Genomic DNA, 26329 nt, shown 5'->3' on the forward strand with positions numbered 1-26329 from the left:
TGGGCTGAGAATAGGGGGGCATGTCAGTTCAGTTGCTAGGAAACAAGTAGGAGGAGGACAACAGTGGAAGGCAGAAATCTGGGTTGGGTCGAGAGAGAGAGAGAGAGAGAGGAGAAGAGGGAGAGGGTAAAACAACTGGATATATATAGAGGAGGGTGAGAGAAAGAGAGAGAGAGAGACATAAAGAGAGCGAGAGAGACAGGCAGATAAGTCGTGCCGCAGGGTAAATATGTTTCATCACATTTCCTGTGGCCGCTGATCAAGGCAATGCAGGAAAGCAGCAGTGCTGCTTATTAGATGCAGTGTTATTGCGGAGAGATGACTATTGTAATTATTCCTGTTTCTATGATCAATGTAAAGGCCAGAAATTCAAATTGTGGTTCTTGTGCAGCTCATCATTAACGCACCCAGACACATGCAGACACACACATGTACTCACGCATACACAAAAGTCCTCTCATGTTCCAACCATTATCATCTCAATGAAGCTAAATATAATCCAATCCCCCGGGCCCTTCATCTCGCCACATCAATAGGTCTGGCTTTGTCGTCCGTCTGTCCTTCGGTTTGCCCCGAGCTTTTCTGTGTCATGTGGGATTCTGCGGTCTGGCCGATGGCACACTGACCCAGCACAGAGGTTATTTTGGGCAACTTGAGGTTTACTTTTTTCTTTTTCTTTTTTTTAACGATTTGAGCATCACATGATGTTAATAAAAGTTCATAAATGAGAACGCAGCACGTGACACATACTGACACTAGTTAGGGAGGTGTTGTTGGAGGTGAATAATATCACAAATGTAATCAAATGTCGTAAAAGTGAGTTTAAATACATATCTAAAAAAAGTATGGTGTTTTTATATGTATCCGTTAGTCAGACGTTCAGCACCAACACATCGGCTGTGCGGATAGTTTTTGTGCTGATGCATCTCTGAACATGTAATCAATTGTGTGACGGCCCGTTTGATTGGTGCTTTCTGGCTCTGAGGCTGCGGACCTGTTTGAAGTAATCAGTGACACACCTGGGCTCGTGGTGCCGCATGCTGTATCAGGCCTGGAGGTCTTCGGGCAGACCGCTTGTGGCTCTTTGGTTCCTTCCTCTTGCTTTTTATAGTACAATACACAAGCAGCGCATTTCCACTCACCCACTCCCGACACTACTGACTTTACAGATTAGTTTGACATGTCTTGATTATGTTGTGCGTTATAAATGACTTTATTTGTCAGTGTGCCACTTTTCTGCAAGCTATGTCAATTGGAACGATGCCTCAGTATTTGCCAAAGTTTTCACACATTTTGCAGCTCATTTCTGGTGTTTTTTGTGGCCAGGGACAAACACACACACACACACCACACACACACACACACACACACACTGCCTTAGAAGTGCACTGGAATCTAAAGGGGTGCATTGCATTGAATTTGCAGGGCCTTTTAGTCCGCACGTATTTAATCATGCAAATAATAACAAGAGCAAATGCAAGAGATGATAATTTCTCATTCTGTTTTCTGTGTCTCAAAAATGTAATCAACCGATATTCTTCAGAGACCTGCGCTGATAGAGAGAGCTAGAGCATCACAGTAGTTCATAATAAATGAACACAACATCTGACTGTGTTAAAACACCAAACACAGAGCAAGAACAGATCTGTGGTCATTACTCCTCAACTTGAAGTTGAATTTGATAAACATTGAGCTCCTCACTAATACGGCACTCTGAAGACATATGGAATATATTTTCATCCGACACTCTCTTTCTCTAATCTTTCTCTTATCTTTTTCTAACTTTTTCAGTGCAGCTCTTCTTCACATTTTTGTGGTGCACTCTTCTGTCATTGGAATTTCTATGCATTATAAGTTAAGGTTTCTCCTCATCACTCACTACACCTGTTGCATTCCTTGCAAACTGTGTGAAGTGCAGCTAGTAAATCCAACAGAATGTGCAGTCAACTGGAGTTATCCTGTACAGTTCTTTGCGCACTCTGTCTTAAATCCATGCAACAGAGAGAATTGCACACAACGTATTACACACAGGTTGAACCTGAGACAATAGTCAAGCTGAGCTTCCAGGCTGTTGTACCGTGAAAGTTGGGACAAATCAAAATGAAAGTTTACTGAATTTTGGACACGTTGAAAACGTGCCCCAACAAAGGTGTTTGGGACCAAAAGATCTCTTGATATTTTGTGCTGCCGAATATTATATAAACTATATATATATATATATATGATGACTTGTCAGATAACATGGCATTGTAAAATTGGGTAAGACAACTTTTTTGCTCACTTTGTTGCTCATATCTCAACAGTATGGGGACTGGACAACATCAACTCTTCCTGGATGTCTTGTTTCCAAACAAAGCCCTCATGCTTCTGGATTGAGAACTATACAACAAACCACATTACCCAGAATCCTTTGGTACAGATTCTAATTTGATAGTTTTCCAACCTCCTAACTTAATGAAATGTAGACTGAAATTGTAATTTTTATTTGAGAATGCGTTCATTTAGAACAGTTATAGTAAGAAAACACTTGGGAGAGAAGCACACTTAAACAATAATGAAACTCTTAAAAATGTTACCTGCACATGTAAAGCCCCTAAACAACTGCGTTCTCCACAATGATGGAAATGTTTTGACAAGTCTTACTCAGGCAGACACACAGATTCCTTATCTGGCATCTCTCTCTCTCTCTCTCGCTCGCTGTAAATAACAGTCTATCATTTTGACTTTGCTCCATTCATTTCATTCCATTGTGTCACCCAAGAAGTACAGATAATAGTGTTTACCTTCATTTTGTCCTCTTAAACATTTTTGTAAGAGCAGATTTTCTTTCAGTGCATGTCTCTTTTATGTTCGGTAGCTCCAAATGTACAGCATGTGTTCAGCACCACACAGTATGTGTGCTGCTGTTCTTGCTGGTGGGCAGTAGGAAACTAAAGTTGTTGATATTTATAGCATTACTCAGCTGCACAATACCTTATAGATGTGTCAAATCCATGTTGCACTAGGTTGCACAAATCCAGACTAATCATACAAACTAACCTGAAACAAAACCCAGCACATGCAAAATCACCAACAGGCTAACTTTGTCAATTAAAGCCGCATTGCGTAAACGTGCACACACAATGAATTGGCCATCGTGGTTGTGTCTGTTATAGTTATAATCTATTTATGGTTTTGCGTGGACGGTAAACGCTACACCATAGCAAAGCGGGGTGAGCTGGATGGAAAGATGTTGGCAGCAAATGTTCACATATGACAACCAAACATGTGTCAAGTGAATTCACAAGTGTGACTGTTCTTTTCCTCAGGGTGAAGAAGCTCATTTAGTTACAGGACGATTAGGCGAAGAGCCTGATAATGACCGGGTTCCAGACATGAGCATGCCAGGTATCTCTATTCTCTCGTTCTATTTTTGAATTAAAATCTTCCTTGTCACCTCAGTCCTGTGTTACTAAGTCCCATTAACGAAGTGGGGACTGTCAACCTGCTGTCACGACAGCAAGTAACCGTGGTAACACTGTGTTCCTTGGCTAGATTTTTTTGCAAGCTAGACATCTCTTCCAGCGAGAAGATTTTCCAACATTAACAACACATCGACAATGTCAAAATGTTGCCACCAACATGTACCTTTAATAGTATAGAAGTATAGACAACACAATACAGAGGAAAGTTTTAGGGCTCCTAAATCCTGAAAGACTTTCTGTTGCTTCCAGGAGGAAGATGTTATTTTTCGTATTTTTCACAGTCCTCTGTTTGCCCGGAAATATGTGTCCCTTGTTAATAATATAATGTTCTTTGTCCTTTATAAGTATCATTTGTAGCTGCAGGAGTCTTATTTTTAACTGGAAATCTAAATTGGGTCACACTTAACTTTAAGCCCCCCTATTTAGCATTGATTAGCATTACAGTATATTATTTAATAAATGGTGTATCACATTATATGGTAGCAGACATAAGAAGATGTGATGCGTTTATTAATGTAACAGTGTTTGTCAGCGATTATAACTTCTATGAAGACTTGCTCAATTTAAACTTGTTGTTGGTTTGATCAAAGCTGCAGTCATTGGTTGATCTGAGCCTTGCAGCAACAACATTGATATTCCCTATTTCAGTTGGGTTAAGTTTTAAATGAGCTTTTTAAAATTCAAAGCATCATCGACAGCAAAAAGACTCTACCAACTTGCTTTCTGTCTCTTTCCAGAAAGAACCCTGGTCCTTCCACCCTAATCATCCCTGTCGCTAACGTCTAATTACCATAATTCACCCCTCACCTCTCAGCCAAGAGAGCCCTGGCCGCTTCGCTCTCTTCTCTTTGCAGAAAACAATGTAATGTTATCACTGCTGCACAGAGGAAGTGGCAGAAGTCACATGTCTATCATCAGCTGATATTGAAATAACAAAAAGCATGTGAAACGTGATCTCTCAACAGTTCTTTGCCTCATAACCGGAGGAGACTGTTACAGGCACATCTTCTGTGTCACTTCTAATGAGGAGATGTCAGAAATCTGTCTGTTATGTGTTCTATTTTTAAAGCACATAATGTATTGGAGCTCTAATGAGTTGGAGGCCACACATCATTGGTCACTGCCTTCGTCATATCACCCGTCAGTGTTAGCGTCTCCTGTGGTTCTTCTTCTCTTTGACTTCTGTTTCCATTAACATCAGTTTACTGGTGAATTTGACTTCACACTGATTCTATCAGCTTGATGCTTTTGAGAATAAAGGCGTTCGTTCAGACATCTAATTCGTGTTTTATACATCTTTTTGGACAGTTGCTCTTTTTCATTAAAAGCAAGCTCAGTAGTTCCTTAAAACCGCTGAGCACTGTAGTTTTTAGCAAATAGCGGGACAGTTGGCGCTATTTTCCTCTAGCGCCACCATGAGGTGCACACCTGTGGTTTTGAGTAAAATATCTCAACTAATGGATAGAGTGCCATACAATGTGATAGATGTACCCATGGTATGTATTTGTCCGAAGACTTTGGTTTATGACCAAATACCTGAAAACTAATGACATTCACTCTCAGTTTCTTTACTTAGAAGTTTGTTTCTCAAAATACTATAAATAAGATTAACATTATTGTTATGAGATTATAAGCATTGCTAATTTTAGCACAAAGCACTGCTGTGCAGAGGAAGAAGCTACTTGAGACTTTGGCTACATGTTAAAAAAATGTTCTAGCCAACTTGTTCATAGAATCGATTAATCATTTCGATTTGCTCTTTTCAAGGGAGTTATTGATGATAAAAGGCACGTAGAATATCAACAGACTCTTCAAGCCAATTCTCTTAATGATTGCTTGATGTACAGTACATTTTCTCAGATCTGACAGATGCAACATTTCAACTCAACCCTTCCACCTTCCACCATCGGTCCCTGCCCCCCCCCCCCCCCCCCCCCCCCCCCCCTTCATTGTGAAAAGCTTTCATCCTCATGAGATATGATCACTTCCAGCCAGCACACAGGGCACAACTCCCCCTCACTATATCAAGCCTCGCAATAGTAGGTTCTGAACACTGTAATTAAGCAAAGATGCTTGCTGCTGTCCTGCTGAGTGTCTTTGCTGGCGCAGGTTTCATTTCATAACAGGTGTTAGCTCCTGCAGACTCGATGTGTGACCCGGATGACCATGTGGGGTGAACAACATCCGAATCAACGGAGGTTACAGGATAGGCGCATGTCGCATTAGGAGACACTGCTGTCTCCTCTCCTTCTGCCTAACAGCGCGGTGGGGAAGGTGGACACTTCTTTCACCAACCCAATGCAGAAAAGATGGATAGAGGATTTTCTTTTCCTCCGTGTGACACGTAGTTGACAGTTTTCTTTTGTTCGCATGGAAAATGCCAAAGTTTTTTTTTTTTTTCGGTCGTCCTACGCACGCAATAATAGTGCTCTTGTGGTAGGTGGTCAATAGAGAAGAGGAGACGGGAGACAGGAGTGATGTGCTCTGAATTACTCAGAGGACTGCTGCTAGTTTATTTAAAGCCCCATGGATCAACCTGCTCTTCTCGCTCAGCGGACTGAGGATGGCTGAAGACGTGACCTGTTGCAGCCTTTCTTTCAGATATTAGTGTTTGGATGGGAATCAAACGCTGTGAAATTAATCCGTTTTTACAGCTTAATTCAAGACGACGGATTGTTAAATAAGGCGGAATTACTTTTTTCTTGGATTTGTGTCCTTTGTTTTACGCAGAGCGCACTTGAAATCGACGAGCGCCTCTAATTGGACCGACTGGAGGTGAATCCGTGAATGTTTTGAACATATTTTGAAGTTGAGGAACACTGAGTTCGGTGTTTCTTCTTTGCAAATAAAACTGATGATGGACTAGAACTGGTCAGGATCTCGCCCCTCCGCCGCTGTCACGCCTAGCGCAGCACCGCGCCCTGCTTTCTAGGAGACTATAACCTCCTTTCCCTCTCCCGTCTCCCCTCCCGACAGAATGGCCCGGTTTGGAGACGACGTCCCGGGCTTGTTGAGCCCGGGTGATGGAGGGTCCGAGCGCAACCGGAACCGCGATGGGGCGGCTATGTCCACAGGTGGCATCTCCCCTGCCTTCAAGCAGACCAAAGCGCAGCGTGCCCGCACCATGGCCTTGTACAACCCCATCCCGGTCAGGGAGAACTGCTTCACCGTCAACAGGTCCCTCTTCATCTTTGGCGAGGACAACGTGGTCAGGAAGTACGCCAAGAAAGTCATTGAGTGGCCATATCCTTTTCTGCTTCATGATGTAAGTGAAGCGGGTAATGTGTGAAATATACAAACGCATTCGTCGGAGATGTGAAAGGAGTCCTGAAGGAGTGAAATTACTAAGGTGGGTAAACTGTGTCACGGTGTAACAAATAAACAAGTGTATCATATTTCCACAAGTTCACACAATTTCACAGAAAACCAGAGTCCTTAAACAGCCACATTCTCTTCGCCCCTATAGTGTCTCTTTCAGCACCATGGACAGCACACACAGGGCAAGACATGATACATTCAACTAACACACACAGACAGTGTGAGATACTCAGTCCATGAGTCATTGAGTGATACATTACTTTTTTGGTGTGTTTATTTAATTGATTCACTCATTTTAATGTAATCCACTACTGGGAATTAGGAATTGAGAAAGTAGAGTATATGACTACTAAATCAGACATTCTTTTTTTTAATTGTTTTATAGGTCAATAATCCAGAAGTGGATATAATTATCTATAGGGTTATGACTCAGGTTTTGACACTCAGCTATTTCTAGACGATATGGAGAAGGGGAGGTGATGTCAATGGAAAGTGGATTAAAAGAAGACAGAAGAGTTTCGCTGTTTATGGTTGTCAATCTTTTCTGTACAAGAAGACCTGCTGTTGCCACAACATTCACTGAATGCAGTGAATACATCAAGCTCAACTAGAGCAGCAATAATCGGCTGATTCATCGAGTAGTCGATGGACAGAAAATGAATCGATAACTTTTATGATATATGATCAATTGTTTTGGTAATTTTTTTCAACTTCTCCAATGTGATGGTTTTCTGTTTTTTTCTGTTTTACATCACTTATAAACTTTATATATTTAAGTTTTAGACTGTCGATCAGACAAAATGCCAACATTGAAGTGTAGCAGCAAACAACTATTTGTGATGTAAAGGTATAATATAATGTCCTGAGCAGAGAATGAAGTCGCTCTCCCTCTTTGTGTGTTGTAATCCGAGCTTCTCTCCTCGCCGTGTTGGTGTAGCCGGGTCGGCTGCACTTGTTTCTCGTGCATTCGCATGTTAGCGTGAACCAATGGCGAGCTCACGGCTGCCGCTCTGCAGTGGCTCATACTGCTATTAATTCTAAGTGTGGCTTTTATCCAAATCTGTGATACAAAACACTTTTATTGATTTTCAAATAATGATGTCACATTAATGATTATTTGGCTACTTGGCTACTTTCTCAAACCTAATGACTCGCTCTTCCATTACTTACTGAAAAGGGGAGCGACTATATTATTATTATTATATATTTCCGCCTGTCGCTGAGGAGGACGACAACACGCAAATGTCCATTGGTGGTGTGTTTGTGCTGCTGCTGTGCAGCTCACCAGGTGTCCGGGCCAGGTGTGGCCTCCTCGCTGCTATTGTTCTGCTCCATTCAACAGCTTCCTGACTGACTGACTGTCCTACTGAAAAAAACAGCAAATAGAATGAGTGGGACTCTATTGTTGATTACTATCTATTGTTGTTTTCTCTGGGCTTGCCCATCTATTGAGGTGATTACAAATAGACACTGGATGAATTTCAGTCAACAGTTGAGGAACAAAGGCTGGAGGTGTGTGTGTGTGTGTGCGTGTGTGTGTGTGTTTGTATGTGTTTGTGTGTGTGTGTGTGTGTGTGTGTGTGTTAGTTATCATATCATATTTCATCTCTAGTGGTTGGGTCATAACCAATAGTGATGGTATAATTGCACCGACAGGCACATCTTCTGTGTCAAGAATACAATTTTAATCCAAATATTATGTGTGCTGCAGTGACCAGAAGGAAAGCAGCCAGACTAAATAACCTCCAGGTTAATGCGCTGTTGTGGAGGGAGTGTCTCATTACACCTAATGAGCTCTCCTGTATCTGATTAACAGACATTAACAGGCATTATATGTAATGATGTCTGATCGCACTGTCATCTACTATTACAACAAGTCATTACTCACTATTATCGTCAGACTATATTACACTGTTTACTAATATGGTTTTGAGGGGAATGATGCTGACCTGAGTCTTTCTGTGATCTGGTTGAGATTAACTGTGATGAGTGGCTCTCCAATACATGTGAATCATGTCTGGAGTGGGAGGATTCATTTACAGTAAATACACGAGTTAGCACAAATGCATTGTTCATATAAAGACATTTAAACGTAAAAGCAATGTTTCTATACTTGTGAGGACCCTCATTGATAGCATGCAATCTTGAGCCCCCTACCTTAATGCCCAGTGGTTGGTTCCTTAAGTATTCAGATCGAATACTTAAGGAAAAATAAAGTACCCTGCATGCAAATTATATTTAGACCTGCAAAGACTGACAACACAAAATTGACATACAATACACTTTTAAACTAATATGGCAAACTTGTTTTCAATTAGTTGCCTATTTTCACTTCCAGCAGTTATGGAGGAACTTTCATTGATCACTTAGTGAGTCCTATATTGACACTTTTTGGGTTTGACCAACTCCTGAGGTAAATTTGTCTCTTAGGCTTCTAAATGCTCATCACAAGTTAGCAGTTTAACCTGATCCCTTAACTTAACATAAACCTATTTATATTCATAACCCTTCCTGTAATAGCCTTTGAAGTAGGGAAAACCACCCTAAAACATTCTCACTTCTTGTTGTCTGAAATGCAAATTATTCACAGAAATAGAAATACAAGAGTACACACACACACACACACACACACACTCTCTCTCTCTCTCACTCTCACTCTCACTCTCTCAGCAGGACATCTCCTAAAGGTCAGCTATGAGTTGGAAAACAACATGCCGCTATCACCTCGCTATAAGAGGATCTTTTTTCTCTGAGTGCTCAATTAACAGCAGATCAATTTAGAAATTATCCAGAGCCAGAGTGTTGTGGGCATATTGCACTTGATATTTACACAAGTACATATTCTCTCTTATGTGTTTTGGAAGAGGTGGTTAAATATGTGTATGCGTACGTCAGCCTACTGTACCTGCCTGAGCTTGTAGTCGATGGAAGGCTGATCAAGGCCTGGCAGGGAAGAGGAAGAGCTAATTAAGTCAACGGCCTGAGATTTGTGCGGCAGGCCTGGTGAGGACTGACAGCTGCTCCTCCTGTCTGATCCCCACTGGGATCCCCCGCAGAGGGAAGTTTCCCATTGAGAAGGTACACCTCTAAATAATTTATATGGATTTAATAGTTTGTTTCATCAGGGCATACAGTAATAACCTTGTGCTTGCTGGTTGTCGGACTTTCAGTTTTTAAATATGAATGGTAGACATTTTAAGTATTAAACAGAACGGCCTACTGTTCTTTTTGAGGACTGTCCGTGGATTTCAAATCCTGGTGAGGCCACACCAGGATTGTAAATCCTTTGCAAATGTCTCTAGAGCCAGCTTTAACCCGAGAAAGACCATTAATTTCCCTCTAAATGGCATCCTTGCATGAAAAACGGAAATGGTCAATTAGTAAGGAAATTACCCTAGTGTTGATATGGCCCTACTCTCATTTATCTCCAATTACAAAAACAGTTTTTCCGCTTACTGCTTGCGTTTTTTTAAAACTTCTTTAATCAGAGCAGATTTTCTTTAGTGAAGAAATTAAACTACTAAATGTGGCCTTGCACTATGCTTAATATGCACTGCTCTCAAATCTGCTTACAGACATGTAATAAAACCAATCCCAAAACATCACATGAAGTATGTCCCACCCTCGCTCTTTAGTGTGAGGACTGTACATCCACCTACTCCCTGAAAGAGAGGTGCATATAAGAGCTAGCTGTGGCTCAGAGTTGACACGGTTTACTTGCAGGGATGCTGCGACTTACTGAACTATGGCCGCATTTATCCTCAGGATTGATCGTCTGGCTCAAGCAGACCACTGAGGTGTGGAGGTGATGTGGAATTGAAGATCGATTGGACAATGTTTGATGCCACAGTCTGTTAAATCCATTCAGTTGACAACATCTTTTGCACCTTGTGCATATTTGAATAACAGCACAGCACTAGAGATGTAAGTCGTAGTCTTTTCATTCCTCAGGAGGAAATAGAGTTAATTTTACTCCAAATGGTGATTACACTCTGGGCCTAAGCGTGTTCACAGATGCACAGGGCCTCGCACTCTGTCTCCGTGTCTATTTTTACACGCATGTTTGAGTAGTCGAGGCAGAGTGCCAGCGTCACTGTGACTCACAGGATTGCTCACGAGACGCCTCACTGCTAAAGCTGGTAGACGATCCATGATCGCCGTCACGCTCCAGAGCAGCGCAGAGGAGGGGAGATGGGTTCTGGTTAAAGACACTTGTTGAGTGTGTAATTTAGGGCGAAGTCTACATTGAATTTTACCACATTACATAGAGAGAATTTATTGAAACGTCTGGAGTCAGGGAATCCAGTCACCGACTCTGCAATCCAGCTCCACGGAACTCTTTAGCATCTTTTTCAGTTCATTGATTTGGTTTTCCTCTTTGCTGTTTTGATTAACTTTCAACGCTTCCATTGCATCGTTGGCTGTGTCATGAGTGCTGTACAGCAGCTAATATCATCACTGACTACCAACGTTACTATTTGTTGTAGTAGTGAAGTTACACAGAGCCGTAACTTCATTATTGGTTAGGCTAACATGGCCCTATGCCAGCGCTGCAGCGAGGCGCATGATGTATAATCTTGCTTGTCAACTCGCCGCAAAGTGAAGGCCCTTTATTAATTTCTTCCGTATGCAGTTCCCAGTTCCTTTTGAACTGAGCATGTTTGCTTTCTATGGTCTGTAATCTTACTTTTCATGGCTGAATACCCTGTGCAGCCCACTTCTCAGGGAATGAGGCGATCAGAACGCAGCCTGTCTGTCCACCGCCATACAGTGGGCAGACCAAGCTAGCAGCTGGTAAATATAGTGGAGCATTCAGCAGCTAAAGATGTAATCTCCTCTCAACTAAATAACTAAAAAGCCAATTTGGTGGAGGAGTTGGCAGAGACAGAAAAATGAAAATGAGAGCTGAAATGAGATTGATTGTTTGACTTTAATTTGTGAGGTTGCCAGAAACACAACTTCAAATAAATGTTGCTTTTTATCTGCTGGATGTGTAAAAGATGCATGTTTCCTGCTTACCCCAAAATGGTCACAACACAAGTTATAGCAGGTTTAAGGTGCTTTTTAGTTCATGTACTCATAGGCAGAACAAGGAGAAGTGTATTTCTTTCTTGAAATATATATTAATGTATCACTTGTAATATTATTTAAGTAATGACCCCACTTTGAAATATTGTACAAAGTCAAGAAAATGTTTCTTTGACAATATTGATAAAGTCTTTTATATGACTGATACTAACCTGTTGTAGCTCTTCAACGTCTGCCATGTAGTGGTGAAAATTATCCTGATATACAGCATAACCATGTAGCCTCAGCATGTGTGTGTGTGTGTGTGTGTGTGTGTGTGTGTGTGTGTGGATGTGTAACCAGAGATAGTTCAGGTGCCCAGTAACCGTCTTGTAGGATTGACTTTTGACTGGAAGAGAACCCTGTTGCCTTGGATACCTCTGTCTTTCTTCTTTAATTTGATCTCTTTCCTCCCTTTTCTTTCCTCTCTCTTTCCTCCGTCTCGCGTTCCCCCTCCTGCTGTTTGTGTTGTATGTGTTTGAGGGAATGCAGGGCGTGGTGAGCGATGCTCGTTATTGTCGGAGGGTGACTCAAAAGAAATATTTTACTTCTCGAAAAAAACAACCCCTCGGCCCGAGACAGTTATTATGCAGTGAAAACACTTTTTGCTATTGGTTCTCACGCTCATCATGTTTTCATGGCTGATGGCTGCTGTGGTTTCGTTTGTCCAAAGGCTCTGTGATCAACTTCCAATCACAGAGTCAAATCTGTGGCTCAGTCTAGTTTTAAGTTAGAATCCCTTCGGGCTGGTGGGAGTAAGATTATATTTGTTTATTTAGCTCACATATCCCTGACTAACCCTGCTGGCTGCAGCTGCTAGTGCAGCATCAATATGTCCGGTGTCAGTCTTATTTGGTCCCATTGCCTCCTCCTCACCCACCGGTTTAGCAAGCTTCTGACACTCTAAATAGCCATCGTCTTCCCTACCACTGATCTCTCGTCATCCCCCTTATCACTTTCTCCGGTTGCATCCCTCTGTTATCGTTGCCTCCTTCTTACTTCCGCTCTCCCTCCCTGTCTCCACTCTGCAGCTTTAAGCTCCCTTCCTTCCTACCTCTTCTGCACATAACCAGCAGAATGGGGACTGCCCACGCAGAACATTAGATAAAGAACACATTGCTGGCTTAGCTCAACCCCAAAGTGGCTGGTGTTGAACTGACAACCAACACAGGTCCCATAGAGCAGGCACTGAAGCTTGTAGTCAGTGACCCTGTTTATGGGATCACGTTTAAGGCCCACCTGATCATCCCTCCTCGATAAGCCCTCTGTGTGTGTGTGTGTGTGTGTGTCAATGTCTGCTGCAGCTGACCTCACATAATGTTTAGCGTGCGTCTGGTTGTGTCTACGGCCCCGAGACTCATAACATGCAGGTTAATTCTGTTTCGTTTCATACAGGGGAATCAATGTTCGCCTGACTATCAATGCTTACATGACATTGTAATTTTCATTTAACTAAATTATTATTTACTTATTCTTCTGTGATTTAGTATGTGGATACTAATCTGTTCTCTCTATTCTAAGAGCATATACTTTCCAGACTGTGTATAAATATCATAGAAAGACTTGTAGTGTCATTTATTACACTATGTACATTTCCTGAACTTCTCTTGTGCTTGGGTGAATAGACCACCTCACTTTTGTCTTTGACGCTATTTTTTTCTGTAAATAATCCATTACTTAAAGGATGAGGCTGGAAATGTACTTTATATTTCTTAATGTCAAAATATTCTATGAAAAGACCAAAACCAACAATGAACTGTTGTCACTAACAAGTGTTTGTTTGTGTATCCAATGCTTATTCCTCTGTGTTTAAACTTCCAATGCGGCTCAAAACCTGTTAAAGTAAGCTCCACTGTTGCACTAGGCAAACCATGTTCCTTCATTACCATGAACATGGGCACTGTATAGTTTATTTTGAGTTGATCCCATTCTGTTGCCGGAAATACTCACTAGTGCATCAGATCTGTGGCTTGAAATAGTCCAGAACAAATGTGCAAATGTGCAAATGAGCAATGTTTGCTAAAAGCTACAGTGTCTGGTTGTTTTAGGAAATTACCAAACCTTTTGTAAAATAAAAGTATATGTTCATGACCTGATTTTATTTTTTATTTTATTTTTTTATTGGAAGTAGGCATCAATTAGACATTTACAGATTCTACTCATTTTAGTTATACATATTTAGAGCAAGAAGTGTAAAAATTTAGGATTAACAACAAAAAAGAGACAGAATTAAACAAAAAACTAAAATAAAACAATGTATAATAGGGAGTGATCTATTCTCTATTGTACATTCATTGATTTATGAAAATAAAATCAGGTCTATGAGGTGTTACGTATGTAACCCATTTTTCCCAATATGCCACAAACTGTTCCAGATTGGAGTTGACAGATGCTGTTATCTTCTCCATGTTGTAAATGTCCATTGATGACCTGATTTTAAAAGATTCCCTTGAACGTCATGGTCTGAGAGCCACAGTCTAACATGTTTGGTTTGGTTCTTTAAAAGGAATTAGTTGCCAATGACACACACATAGAACATCACCAGCCTTGTCCTTTCAAATGAACATATTTTACCAGGCACTCAACATTAGGTCGGTCAAAAGTTCCTTAACTTCGTCCTTCCACTCCATTTGAGTACATGATCCTCACCACCATCATCGCCAACTGCATCGTCTTGGCTCTGGAGCAGCACCTTCCTGGAGAGGACAAAACCCCCATGTCGAAGAGACTCGTGAGTTATTAACGCATTGAAACTTCTGCACGCACGACCACACTTCCCACACTTCCCACTCTTCCCACTCTTCTGTCAAAAGATGAGTCTAAACGGCCTCTGATGGAGCCTGTAGATCCCCACGAAAACCCAAACATGACACCTCCATGCACAGTGCTTCCATTCCAGTTAAGTGTAAGCTAATTATCCCTCTGATTAGCTGCTTTGCTCTTACAGGAGAAGACGGAGCCATACTTCATTGGGATGTTCTGTTTGGAGGCTGGGATCAAGATCATCGCCCTGGGCTTTGTATTCCATAAAGGGTCCTACCTCAGGAATGGATGGAACGTCATGGACTTCATTGTGGTCCTCAGTGGGTGAGTCAAACAGGTTGAGTGTTTGTGTGTGTGTGTGTGTTAGTTATCATATCATATAGCCCGCCAAGAATAAAATACAGCAAGAAACAACGACCACAGCAAAATGTATTTCTTCTCAAAATGTAATTATTGTCATCTGAAGAAAAAAACAGATTATTATGGTTTTATCAAAGAAAACAAAAAAGGTGCTCCTGCCACCAGTGTGCAATACTTTAAATCAGGAGCCATGGCAAACATGAACTCAATTAGTATGTCCATCTATTAAAACTGCACATGCCAAATTGGGTACTTTTTACTGAGGTCCTCAGACCCCAATACATTGGTATCTTTTCGATTCAGAAATTCAAATCTATTGAAATGAATCATGAATAATTGGGTGAGAGAATAAAGTACCTGTAAAATATCAAGTATACCTCTGGAGTCTGTGGACCCCCGTTGGTAGAATAAGGGGTTATGGTTGCCAGTTATTTTAGCTGGTTTGGTTGCTCAAGTTTGACAAACACTTTCTTTGTTGCTTGTTGGTCTTAAATGAATATGAATACCGACTCACTTGATATTTGGTCTTTTTATTTTAATTTCAATGCTGCCAAATTAAAAGGGATCCAAGGCCTGTGAAGAAAAGTAACACAAGGAGTTGGTGTAGGGAGTTATGATCTCATTTCCCATTGCAAAATTACACGTTTGGTGTTGGTGAATCGGATTATGAGTTTTAATTATATCATAAATTAGCTTTTTAATAACTGGGTTTCACCTTGACGACAAAATGTTCTTGTTCTTTGTAAAAAATGTTATGCTAAGTTTTCCAAGTCTCATCTGCTATATGTCATACATCACATTATACACATTAACTCCTGTCTTTGGGAGCCTTTTCTTGCATTTGGATGAGATTATTTTCAAAACACACCATAGTTAATCTCCATGTCTCCATAAATGGCATCAGTGTACCCTAAATTATTGTCCTTGTTTGACCACTTCAGGTGTTTACAGTCTGCTCTTCATTTCCTGTTAGAGAAGGACCAGTTGAGGGTCAGGGTTTGATTTCAGATTACATATTCATAAAGATTTCTATGGGCTGTATGGGAATAGTGGCACGACTGTAAATTCACAACTCTCAAGTCATTGAAATGAAAAATGTTTTTAAATGACATCATACTCTCTTTTAATTAGTTATATGCACTCGACGGACAGTTCTTATCGATATATAAATGGGTCACCATGTTCGGATACCTCATTCAGTGTTGAAGTTTTACCTTTTTAATTTACTTTATCTATGTCATTTAATAAATCAAAGGTACTTGAAAATGTACCTTTAGTTGGACTAGTCCAACTAAAGTCTTGCTCTGTCCAAAATAAACAATAGTTTATTGTATAATCAGTAGCAAACTAAAGTGCTAAAGACTCTTTAAAGTATTTACAGATCCATTAAGAGTAGTTTACATCCTAGGGGCACTACATTTCTTGGTTAATTGTAGAAAGTCACATGTATTTAAGCAGTACATTTCGTGAACTAGGTTACTAATAGGCAGGTATTTTTGGAAAAAGGTCTCCTTCACTACAATCTGTTCGCTGTGCACCTTGTTGGATTAACAACCAGCTGAAGTCATACTCCAAGAGGCCGTGTCCTGTTGTGAAGTGGTGAACACTTTGAAACCATCACCTCACTCTGTCCTTAGAGTACATCAATAACATGGTAGTTAAAGGCCCTAAATGCCCTGGGGGGCTTATGTCTACATTAGTCTGTTCTGTGGGGGAAAGGTGTTACGTAAAGGGCATTTTACAGCAGTTACCAGAAAGGTGCCTCACCGTCATAGCAAAAAGAGGAAATGCAGATTAACATCTCTCACGCACACATGCAATCACACACACACACACTCTCACACACACACACACACACACACACACACACACAAACACACACACAGAAATTAAATATTAATCAATTCACAGTGCAGAAGTACAATGGAAGACAGGGTTCTTAGAGAATTCTACATGATTATGGGTGTTAAATAATTGATGAGCCGAGCTCTGGCTTCTTAACGATACTCCACCTGCTGTTGGAGAGAGAAAGGGTGCGACGTTGGAGGAGGAAGGAGGAGGAGAGGAGAGAAAGAGAGAGGGATGACATAAAGAAGAAGTGTTGTGGAAGACGGTAGGAGAGGATATGGCCAGAGCGCCTCCTGTCCCCCTCGCCTGTTGATCAGTTGATGTGATAAAGCAGTTGAGGTCACCCAACCTCGTGGCATGTGACTAAACGACCACAATTAGAAGCTTAATTAAAACACAGTGAGACAGACACATCCTAATGGCTTGTTTTAATCTCACCTGCCTGAATGGGTTCAGAGAAGAATACACCAAGGCTTGTCCAAGGGTGACAGATCCTGCAATCACACATCACCTTTCCGTTAGTGTTGTGTATCGATCAGGAAGTAGGTATTGATGTGTGGGCTTCTCCGGGTACCGAGGTCAGTGTGTGGCGAGGCTAAAGTAATTTGAAACGTCCAAATTAATGCAATCCAATGCATTGCTAATATTTCCCAAAACAGTTTCCAAAAGGAAAATACTCCTTTTTCAAACACAAGCTCAACATGTTCACATAGCAGTAAAATGAAGGCTTTTTTTTTTTTGTAGGTTTAATCTAAGCTACTGATTGTGATTTAAGGAGGAGACATGCTTGACCTGGATGGAATAGCCTTCCAGCTCTCTTTTTATTAATATTCAGCATGATGAAGTGAGCTGCAGATAGATCCCCCTCGAAATTATCATTCTGACGACAGAAAAGACAAATTAATGAAAATGTTCTCGCTCTCCTTCCCTCCCTCTTTCTCTTTAACACACACAGACTATCCAACACACACACGCACATGGACACATTCACTCACCTGCAGGCCGTCACTCAAGGTTTGCAATCTTATTAGAGAGTGAATGAAGATTATGCAGTGGGGGCAAACTGCCTACCCCAAGCGAAGGAGTTCAAGTATCTCGGGGTCTTGTTCACGAGTGAGGGTAAGGTGGAGCGGGAGATCGATAGGCGGATCGGTGCGGCTGCAGCAGTAAAACAGGCGCTGTACCGGTCCGTCTTAGTGAAGAGGGAGCTGAGCCGGAAGGCAAAGCTCTCCATTTACTGGTCGGTCTACGTTCCAACCCTCACCTATGGTCACGAACTCTGGGTCGTGACCGAAAGAACGAGATCTCGGATACAAGCGGCCGAAATGAGCTTCCTCCGTAGGGTGGCCGGGCTCAGCCTTAGAGATAGGGTAAGGAGCTCGGACATCAGGGGGGAGCTTGGAGTCGAGTCGCTGCTCCTTCGTGTCGAAAGGAGTCAGCTGAGGTGGTTCGGGCATCTAGTTAGGATGCCTCCTGGACGCCTCCCATTAGAGGTTTTCCGGGCACGTCCAACTGGTAGGAGGCCCCGGGGAAGACCGAGGACACGCTGGAGGGATTATATCTCCCGGCTGGCCTTGGAACGCCTCGGGATCCCCCAGAATGAGCTGGAAAGTGCTGCGGGTGAGAGGGAAGCCTGGGTCGGCCTGCTGAACCTGCTGCCACCGCGACCCGACCCCGGATAAGCGGGTGATAATGGATGGATGGATGGATGGATGAAGATTATGAGAACTGCTGATAATTTTAGATGAGTCACAGTGCTGTCTATCAGTTAGTAATTAGGAGGCCTCTGCAGACCGGAGGGGTCACAGACTGTGCTACAAATACAGATGCAGACTCTCCAAACCCCCTCCTCACACATGCAGTATGCATGCAAACATGTAACATCCTAAGCATGATGCACAGTATAAACAAATGTTATTCATTTAACATATTTTTGGGGCATTTTCTTGCCTATCTTATGAATCAAATCAGGGACGTTGTGGTCCATGGTTGGTGTGCTAAGCCCTACAGGCCATGGGGCACCCTGACTCAATTTTATTCATATAGTGCAGAATCACAACATTTTCCCAAAGGGTTTTACAATCTACACAACATCAGTGTCTATCCTTACACTGTGTCATCCTTGATTGAAACAAATAATGAAAAACTCCAAAAATATTTAATGGGTGAAAAAGACAAAAACTTAGGAAGAGTGACAGAGGTTTCCCTCTCCCAGAATGGACAGATATTCAATACATAGTGCTATAAACAGTAGATAGAAGCAACAATCGTTTAAATAAAAAGACCACCAGAATGACAATAAGAGTCAGTAACACTTTATAATAAGTATGTTTCTTAGTTTGCTGGCACATTCACATTATTGATTATGAGTATCCAGCTATCACCTGGATTGGTCTACTTAGCTACAAGTGAGGTGACCCGGTGGTGCGTGCCTGTCTCAGGACCTCTAGTTAGTGACTAGCTTGCTCGCTGGCTAGCTAGCTAGATACTCATAATCAATAATGTGTACGTGTCAGCAAACTAAGAAACATACTCAATAATCGTGCCACTGACGGGCATCGACTCCCATCACCTGGCCGGCATTCTTTCTGGCCCGGTTCCACGCTCCCTTTCGACCTAGTTCGGAGTTTTGTGTGTCATTTCTAAATGCTTTGTAAGGCATAACTAGTCCTCACTTTAGTGAGGTCACACAAAATACTTAAGTAACGACTAGTGACTACTTGAATTAATCATGAATTGCAGTATTAAAACACGTTCATAAAGCCCATGTTAACATAGTCCCTAACCATTAGTGCATATCTAAATCATTACATGTATAAATAAATACATGAATAATTTACATTGAAATCGTTTTTTTATAATCATTTACTAACACTACATACATTATCTCATTAATCATCTATATGTCCTTAATAGTTGGTTTGTAATATATATTACTTAATTTACAAATGGGGAATACATCATTTATAAAGTATGAAAACCCAATCATGAAATGCATAATAGTCAAGCTTATTAATCAAGAATAAAACATTTATAACTGTGTTTATGAATTGCATACTAATGAGTGTTCATGTTGGAACAATGCTTTATAAATGATGACTTAAGTGTTTACTCCTACTTAACTAATGCTAAGTAGCGTGTAGTTATTATAAAGTGTTAACTAAGAGTCAAATAAACTGCAGAACTAAAGCATATAAAAACATATATTGTCAAAGATAATGTCAAGAAACTTCAGGCGTCTTGGTGCTCTTGTGCTTTTTTGTGCAAAAACAATATATTTTGTGAATTGGACCTTGAGGCGGTGCAGATAGAGGTTGCAAGAGAAGGCAATTCATGGTGCTATCAGCTTCTGCAATCCGTTCTTTATTTGCCAGTCACTGTGTTATAAAATATATTTCCAGTTCTTTATCAACCCTTGTGGGGTTAAGTGCGCAGAAACCCAGGAAACCGTGAAACGTTCTGGATGTCATTAAAATAATGTTCAGGGGCCACCGGTGATTATTTACCTGGTGGGGCCCCAAACACAGAGGGATTCTGGGTACATCCACAGGTGCAACGTGTCCCTTCAGGCTTGATGAACAGCAAGTAGTCAAACAGGCTCAGACTTGCCAACTACACCGATTACCTGTTCATTACTCATTCCTTCAATTCTATTTCCCTGCAGTAAAACCCATCATCTGTGAAGCTTACAATGTTCAGTGTTGTTGACATTGTCATAGAGGTGTTGATTCAACTCGCATGACTGCACTGAGCGGACTTTTATTAAAGGTTTATATGCTTGAGTCATAGAGGCAGAAACTCTAATTTCTGGAGAATGTTCTCCTTTGGGGGGGCCGAATACGCTCTCACTGTGAGCCTTTCCACAGTGGATACCCCTGACTCACTCAAAATTGTGTTTGGACGTGTAATTATGGAACCATTTCCTAACGTGTCGACGCTTGAGGCCATGACTACTACAGAAAGCTGCCTTGGTGTTTCAAGATGGTCTGTATCACACACACAGTGAGTGGGAGGGACATATGAAAAACAGATTGCCCTTGCTGTTTCCTTAAAGGCTGTTATCTTGCAGCTGAGGACTGTTGGAACTGCAATTCAAATAGCGGGGCTGCAGGTTTTCTCGGGGAATCACGCACGCTTCACCGGTCTGTGACTGCTGCTACATGGCAAGTTGTGAAGGGAAGTCAGAGAAAAGAGGAGGCTGAAACCAGGAACACGTAACAGGAGAGAAACAAAGTAAAGAAAAGACATGAGAGAAGAGATAGAGCTGGAGCAAATGTGTAATCGTATGTACTAATTGGCACTTTGGCAGTCTCATTCGCTGGCAAGCCCTCCATTAGACTGGCAACCGTTGGCAGGGGGCGACGCCCACCGAAGGGTTGTATCACCACTATGTGCCAGACACTTAGAGGGGGATGGGAGAGAGTGGAGGAGAGATGGAGTTAGCTCAGAGGGAGTTCATGAGAGTAAAGATGAAGAGATTGGGAACAAAAGAGCATAAGCATTTTCCTTTTCCCACTTCTGGTGTCCAACGGGTTGTTTTTAGGAACACAGACATTCCTTCTAAGTTAAGATTGCTCTTTTTCTTTTGGAAATTGAATCTCAAGACATTGATTTTGTAAGGCTGATACTGAGTCTGAACACGTCTCAACGGTCTCAATAGTTAATTGTCTTCTCATTGCACTGCATTTTAGTTGGAAAATAGGCAGAAAATGGAACGTTTACTGGTTGTTAAACATACTAAACTTGCGGACCATGAGACAATATTTCCATTTCCAAAATCCTATTAAAAATGCATATTTTTTTGGCATGTTATTATTTCGTATTTAGTGTAGTGAAGACAGGTAATAAGAGGAGAGAGAGATGATATGCAACATAGGTCCCCAGCTGGACTCAAATCAGAGATATTGCAAATGCATAGGCCAAGAGGACACCGGAAAGTGTCTTAATCCTCTCTTCAGCTCCATGTGCTATACGACTGCATGTCTTTTAGCCAAAAGCATCGTCGGACTGTTTGGTCATACAGCTGTTCATCTGTCACACACACACACACACACGCACGCACAGATACTAACCACACACACACACACAGATACACAGATAGACCTGTCGTCTCAGCTCATGATTCCCATCTGTTGTCTTATCGATTGATGAGTTCAGACACAGCGTGATGTGGATATGTCCCTCTGAGCTGTTACCGTGGTGACGAAGGACCCCGCCCCAGGTTAGGCTGTCACTAGCTCCAGTCCTGAGGCTTCTCTGGTCAATGTCTCTACAATTAGACCAGACCAGGATAGACTTGTCTTTTCCTATAGTCTGACGTGGGAATGTGCTGATTCACCTGCTTGTGTGTGTGTGTGTGTGTGTGTGTGTGTGTGTGTGTGTGTGTGTGTGTGTGTGTGTGTGTGTGTGTATGTACAGAAAAAGGAACAGGCAGAGCGTTGGCAACACTTTTCAACATGAACATGTACGTGAATAAGACGAAGACATTCAAATGACATCCTCAGAGTGAAATTGGTGTTTTAGCTGTGATCCTGAATTAAGTGAGTGAATAATGATGATAGGAATTGACAGTCTCACCAGCTCACGCTGTGTCCCTATATGACTCTCTCTCTCTCTCTCTCTCTCTCTCTCTCTCCATGTTTCTCGCCATTATAAAGAGCTGGCTGAGTGGGCCGGGAAACAAAGACTGTGTCAAGGGCCTTTATACAGTCTAGTCTGGGATCTGATCAGTAGATGAGGTGCTACCTGGAGATGAAAGCGGTCCCGCTGTTAACAGGAACTCAGTTCAATTACTAGTGAAAGTTACAGAAAAGGGGTTGAGCAGAAATTCACAGAAACATTTGTCAATTAGGATCTGGCAATTGGTGCTTACAACTCCAATTTCAGGCAGACAACCCTTTGGTTGAGTTCCCTCTGATTTGTTCAAAGACTGAACTAAATACACTCGGAACAGAGTCTTCCCACAATTTACAGATGGAGTTTAGAATGAAATTACTTCTTTCAAAGACAGACAGAGAAGACAGCACTCTACACACCGGGTTGTAAAAAACGTTGTTCACTTCCCAGGGAGACGGGCTGACATGCACACTCTTCACTGGATTCACAACGACATACTGTATGTGACATAAAGTGGGATTACTAGAGATTGAGCTGTGCCAAGAAACCGCGGTATCCGTTATAGCCTCGAACAAGTCAAACGTGGTCTTCCATATGCCAATCAAGGGAGTAGGTTTGATTTCAACATTGGTCGGGAGACATATTACGGGGAAAAATATGTAATCACAGCCGGTAGGTGGCATTTGGACTTGCACCCCTGAATTTTTGGAATTCACAAATAGTTCACTGATAAAAACACATTTACATGTCTAGGGATTATACAAAGAAGGCCAACTCGCTGTCAAATGCTTTAAAAACAGATGGTCTTAAAAGTCTTAATTTGAGTATATATTTTGCAGCCAAATCAAAATGTTTACAGAATATTCAACCTACCTTTCTTTATATTGCGTGTAATACATTTCCCTTTTCTTTGCAGGGCTTGTACAAAGGCAATGAATAAGTCCATGAATATGATATATTAGTTTACAGATGATTATAATCCCCCCATGTCATTGTGGAGGTTGGTTTATGTTTTTTGTTGGTTCCACCTACAGTCTATGGGCGTATCTATGGGTTACACTCATTGTCTTTCTGATTCTTCACAGATAATTTTGTTTGTACAACCTTTAGCGTTTTCGAGAATAAAGCAGCGCCTAGAGTATAAACGCCTCTGGTCATGCTCGGAGCTCGCGTGGCGTCTACGAAGGGTTTTGACGCGCCAATTGCGAGTATAAACAAAGCTTTATTTGTGCTAGGGAGCCATAACTACACCAACTTGTGAGTTAACTACACAAGTTGGTGTAGTTATGGCTCCCTAGCACGGCCAAAACCTTTTTTCTCTGTTTTCTTTTTTTTCTTTAAAAATAATAACTTGTTTCTTGGGCTGAACTAAATAAAACACTTATGTCTTCTGAGAGGCGTCACAATCAACTATCAGTGTTGTTGGCAAGAGAAACGTTCTACACTTTAGATATGGGAATCCCAAGCAGAACTAATTTGGAGAAATTGTTTTTAGCCATTTTATGACATCAGCTAGCACCCCGTATCTTCTCTCTTTACTCGGTTCCAGGCCTTGGATGTATTGGAGCGAGTGCTTCTGACAAGCAGTGAGATTAAATGGATGAGTGTCCAGAGGGCAGCGATGTTAAGTGAATCCGAGATAATTCAAAAGACAGCAGGTAGTTTGAAATATCTCCAGTGTTCAGTGCACCATGATCCAGTGTGCTGAAATATCAGTGGGATAAAATGAGAGTTTAAATGACTACAAGATCACTCCACAATGTAGTGAAAGAAAGAGTCTCTGGTTCAAACTGGTACCAACACAGATATTAAAACCCTTCTTGAGCTGTAATGGTGACATGCTGCCTGGTTCTTGTTCTCTCTTTTTTGTGTCAGAAAATGTCCTTTTTGTGAATTTTGTTGCTCTTTTTTTAAGGAGAAATGTATCTTTCCAAATCTGGCAAGTATACAAAAGTAAAGATCTGGCAAGTATACAAAAGTATTTTAATTTCTCTATAAACCATTTTAAATGAACTTGTATATCCCTTTTGACATTAAAATAATGACATTTAACCCATTTTACATCTTCTCAAACAGTTTTTGCCTGGAGCTTTCAGTGTCCATGTTACAGGCTGTTAGTAAATATCGAGGCGTTTTAGAGGTTGTTTTAGCTCCCTGAAGCCGTTCCTGTCCAGCTGCAGACAGAACCCAACCTTGCACTCCTCATACATCCAGGGAGAGCTTTTATGGCAGAGAATACACCGTTTCTGTGTCAGGCTGGCCTTCTGTCTGTTCTTTTACCAGTGTCCTTCTTTTTGTTTGTGGAGAAAAGGAAAGTGGACTCACTGTCTGGCGCAGGGTGCAAGCGTCGGCGCCAGACAGTGCTCGAGAAGGGTTTTAATCCCTAAACTTAACAGAAATATGGTATGATTTTCTTTAAAGACCCTGGAGTCTGACTTCTCTCATTGTATGATTCATTTCTGTCATACGCATTGTATGTGTTGTAACATCTATTTCACTCGTATCCATCCTGGGACAGGGATCCCTTCTCTGTTGCTCTCCCTCAGGTTTCAACCTTTTTTCACCACGTTAAAGCTTCTTTTTGGGGGAGTTTTTTCTGTACCAGTGCGAGGGTCAACAAGCAATGTGCTGCATTTGGCTTCCATTGTCCACAAGGGACCAACCAGAGATTCAGGCCACTTTTGCTTGGAATTACATTATTCTTCTGCATTGTGTTATTGCTACTTCTTTTGTGAAGGATCAAGAAACGTCTTCTACCTCTGGCGTATGAAATTGAATTTTGGCATTTTACTTTCAACTTATTTGTTTTGCAATGTGTATTTCTAAATATTTAACTCTGTAATTCATCAATGTTCTTGCCCGGCCTGTGATAGGGCTTTTTAATGGAAACATACTGTATGTAGGCAGTGATCATGATATTATGCAACATTTACAATTTTCTCATTGGTTTTGTTTGTGAACTTTTGAGCCCTAGAATGAGTTGGTGTGCCACCGCCAACGACTCGTCTCTCTCTGCACTATACGGAATTAACATCCCTCACTCGCTCGCTCTCTGTCTTTATCTCTCTACCTCCTTTTCCCTCCCCTCTCCCTCTCTCTCTCTTCCAACAGATGGCTAATAAATCATTTACCCAAATAAATTATTCATTCTAGCCAAAGAGCAAACATTTACCTAACTGACACATGAACCAATATGCAGGCTGATACTCAACTGATTCACATAAAGCCAGGCCAGTATCTCAGGCTGTCGATAGAAGGAGCAGTAACATTTGATCTTGCATAACAACTTGAATATCTTGTGTGTGAATGTAGAAGGGTTCAGTGTGTGTGTGTGTGTGTGTGTGCATGTGTGTGTGTTTCAGAAAGAGAGAGAGTAAAAAGGATGAGGGGGGAGGTATAAATGAGAGAGCACACTGTGGGTGGCAGAGAGGCTTATATTAACTAAACCAACCGGAGCAGCACTGTAGGAGTTCCTCCACACAATTCCTTATTCTGTCAAGACAATCCGTTGAACACACCACCCACTGCACTATGGGCCACCAGAGGAGTTATATGAATTCATGGTCCTGCAGAATCACAGGTCTTCATAACACATGAGTGTATGAGAGGTCTGATTGTGTGTTATCGATGCTGAAAATGAGTCAAAACGGATCATTTTATTTTAGGAAAGAAATCTCTAAATCTAGTGTCTCGATTTTTAATGTTCATTTGAGCATAATATTGTATTTTGGACGGACAAGTCAAGTTATCTTGATATTATCAGGCAGAAAGGATTGTTGAGTTGCACAGTGTTATACTGTATTAGTTAATTTCCACATTTTTATCCAGCTCAGCTTCACCAACTCATGGTGTGTGTGTCTCTCCATAGTGCTCATGCTGATACAATCTACTGC

The 26329-nt window shown here is 41.5% G+C and overlaps 1 protein-coding gene across 1 annotated transcript in view; it reads left to right on the forward strand.

The window, feature by feature from the left end:
• LOC117729286 (voltage-dependent R-type calcium channel subunit alpha-1E) overlaps positions 1–26329 on the forward strand; it is an 83079-nt gene that overhangs the window by 19820 nt on the left and 36930 nt on the right. The window contains exons 3-5 of the mRNA XM_034530230.1: positions 6441–6707; positions 14475–14580; positions 14797–14936. Coding sequence (XP_034386121.1) covers positions 6441–6707; positions 14475–14580; positions 14797–14936 — 513 coding nt within the window. The remainder of the gene's footprint in view (positions 1–6440; positions 6708–14474; positions 14581–14796; positions 14937–26329) is intronic.

This window comes from Cyclopterus lumpus, chromosome 4, assembly GCF_009769545.1.
Source record: "Cyclopterus lumpus isolate fCycLum1 chromosome 4, fCycLum1.pri, whole genome shotgun sequence".
NCBI lineage: Eukaryota > Metazoa > Chordata > Actinopteri > Perciformes > Cyclopteridae > Cyclopterus > Cyclopterus lumpus.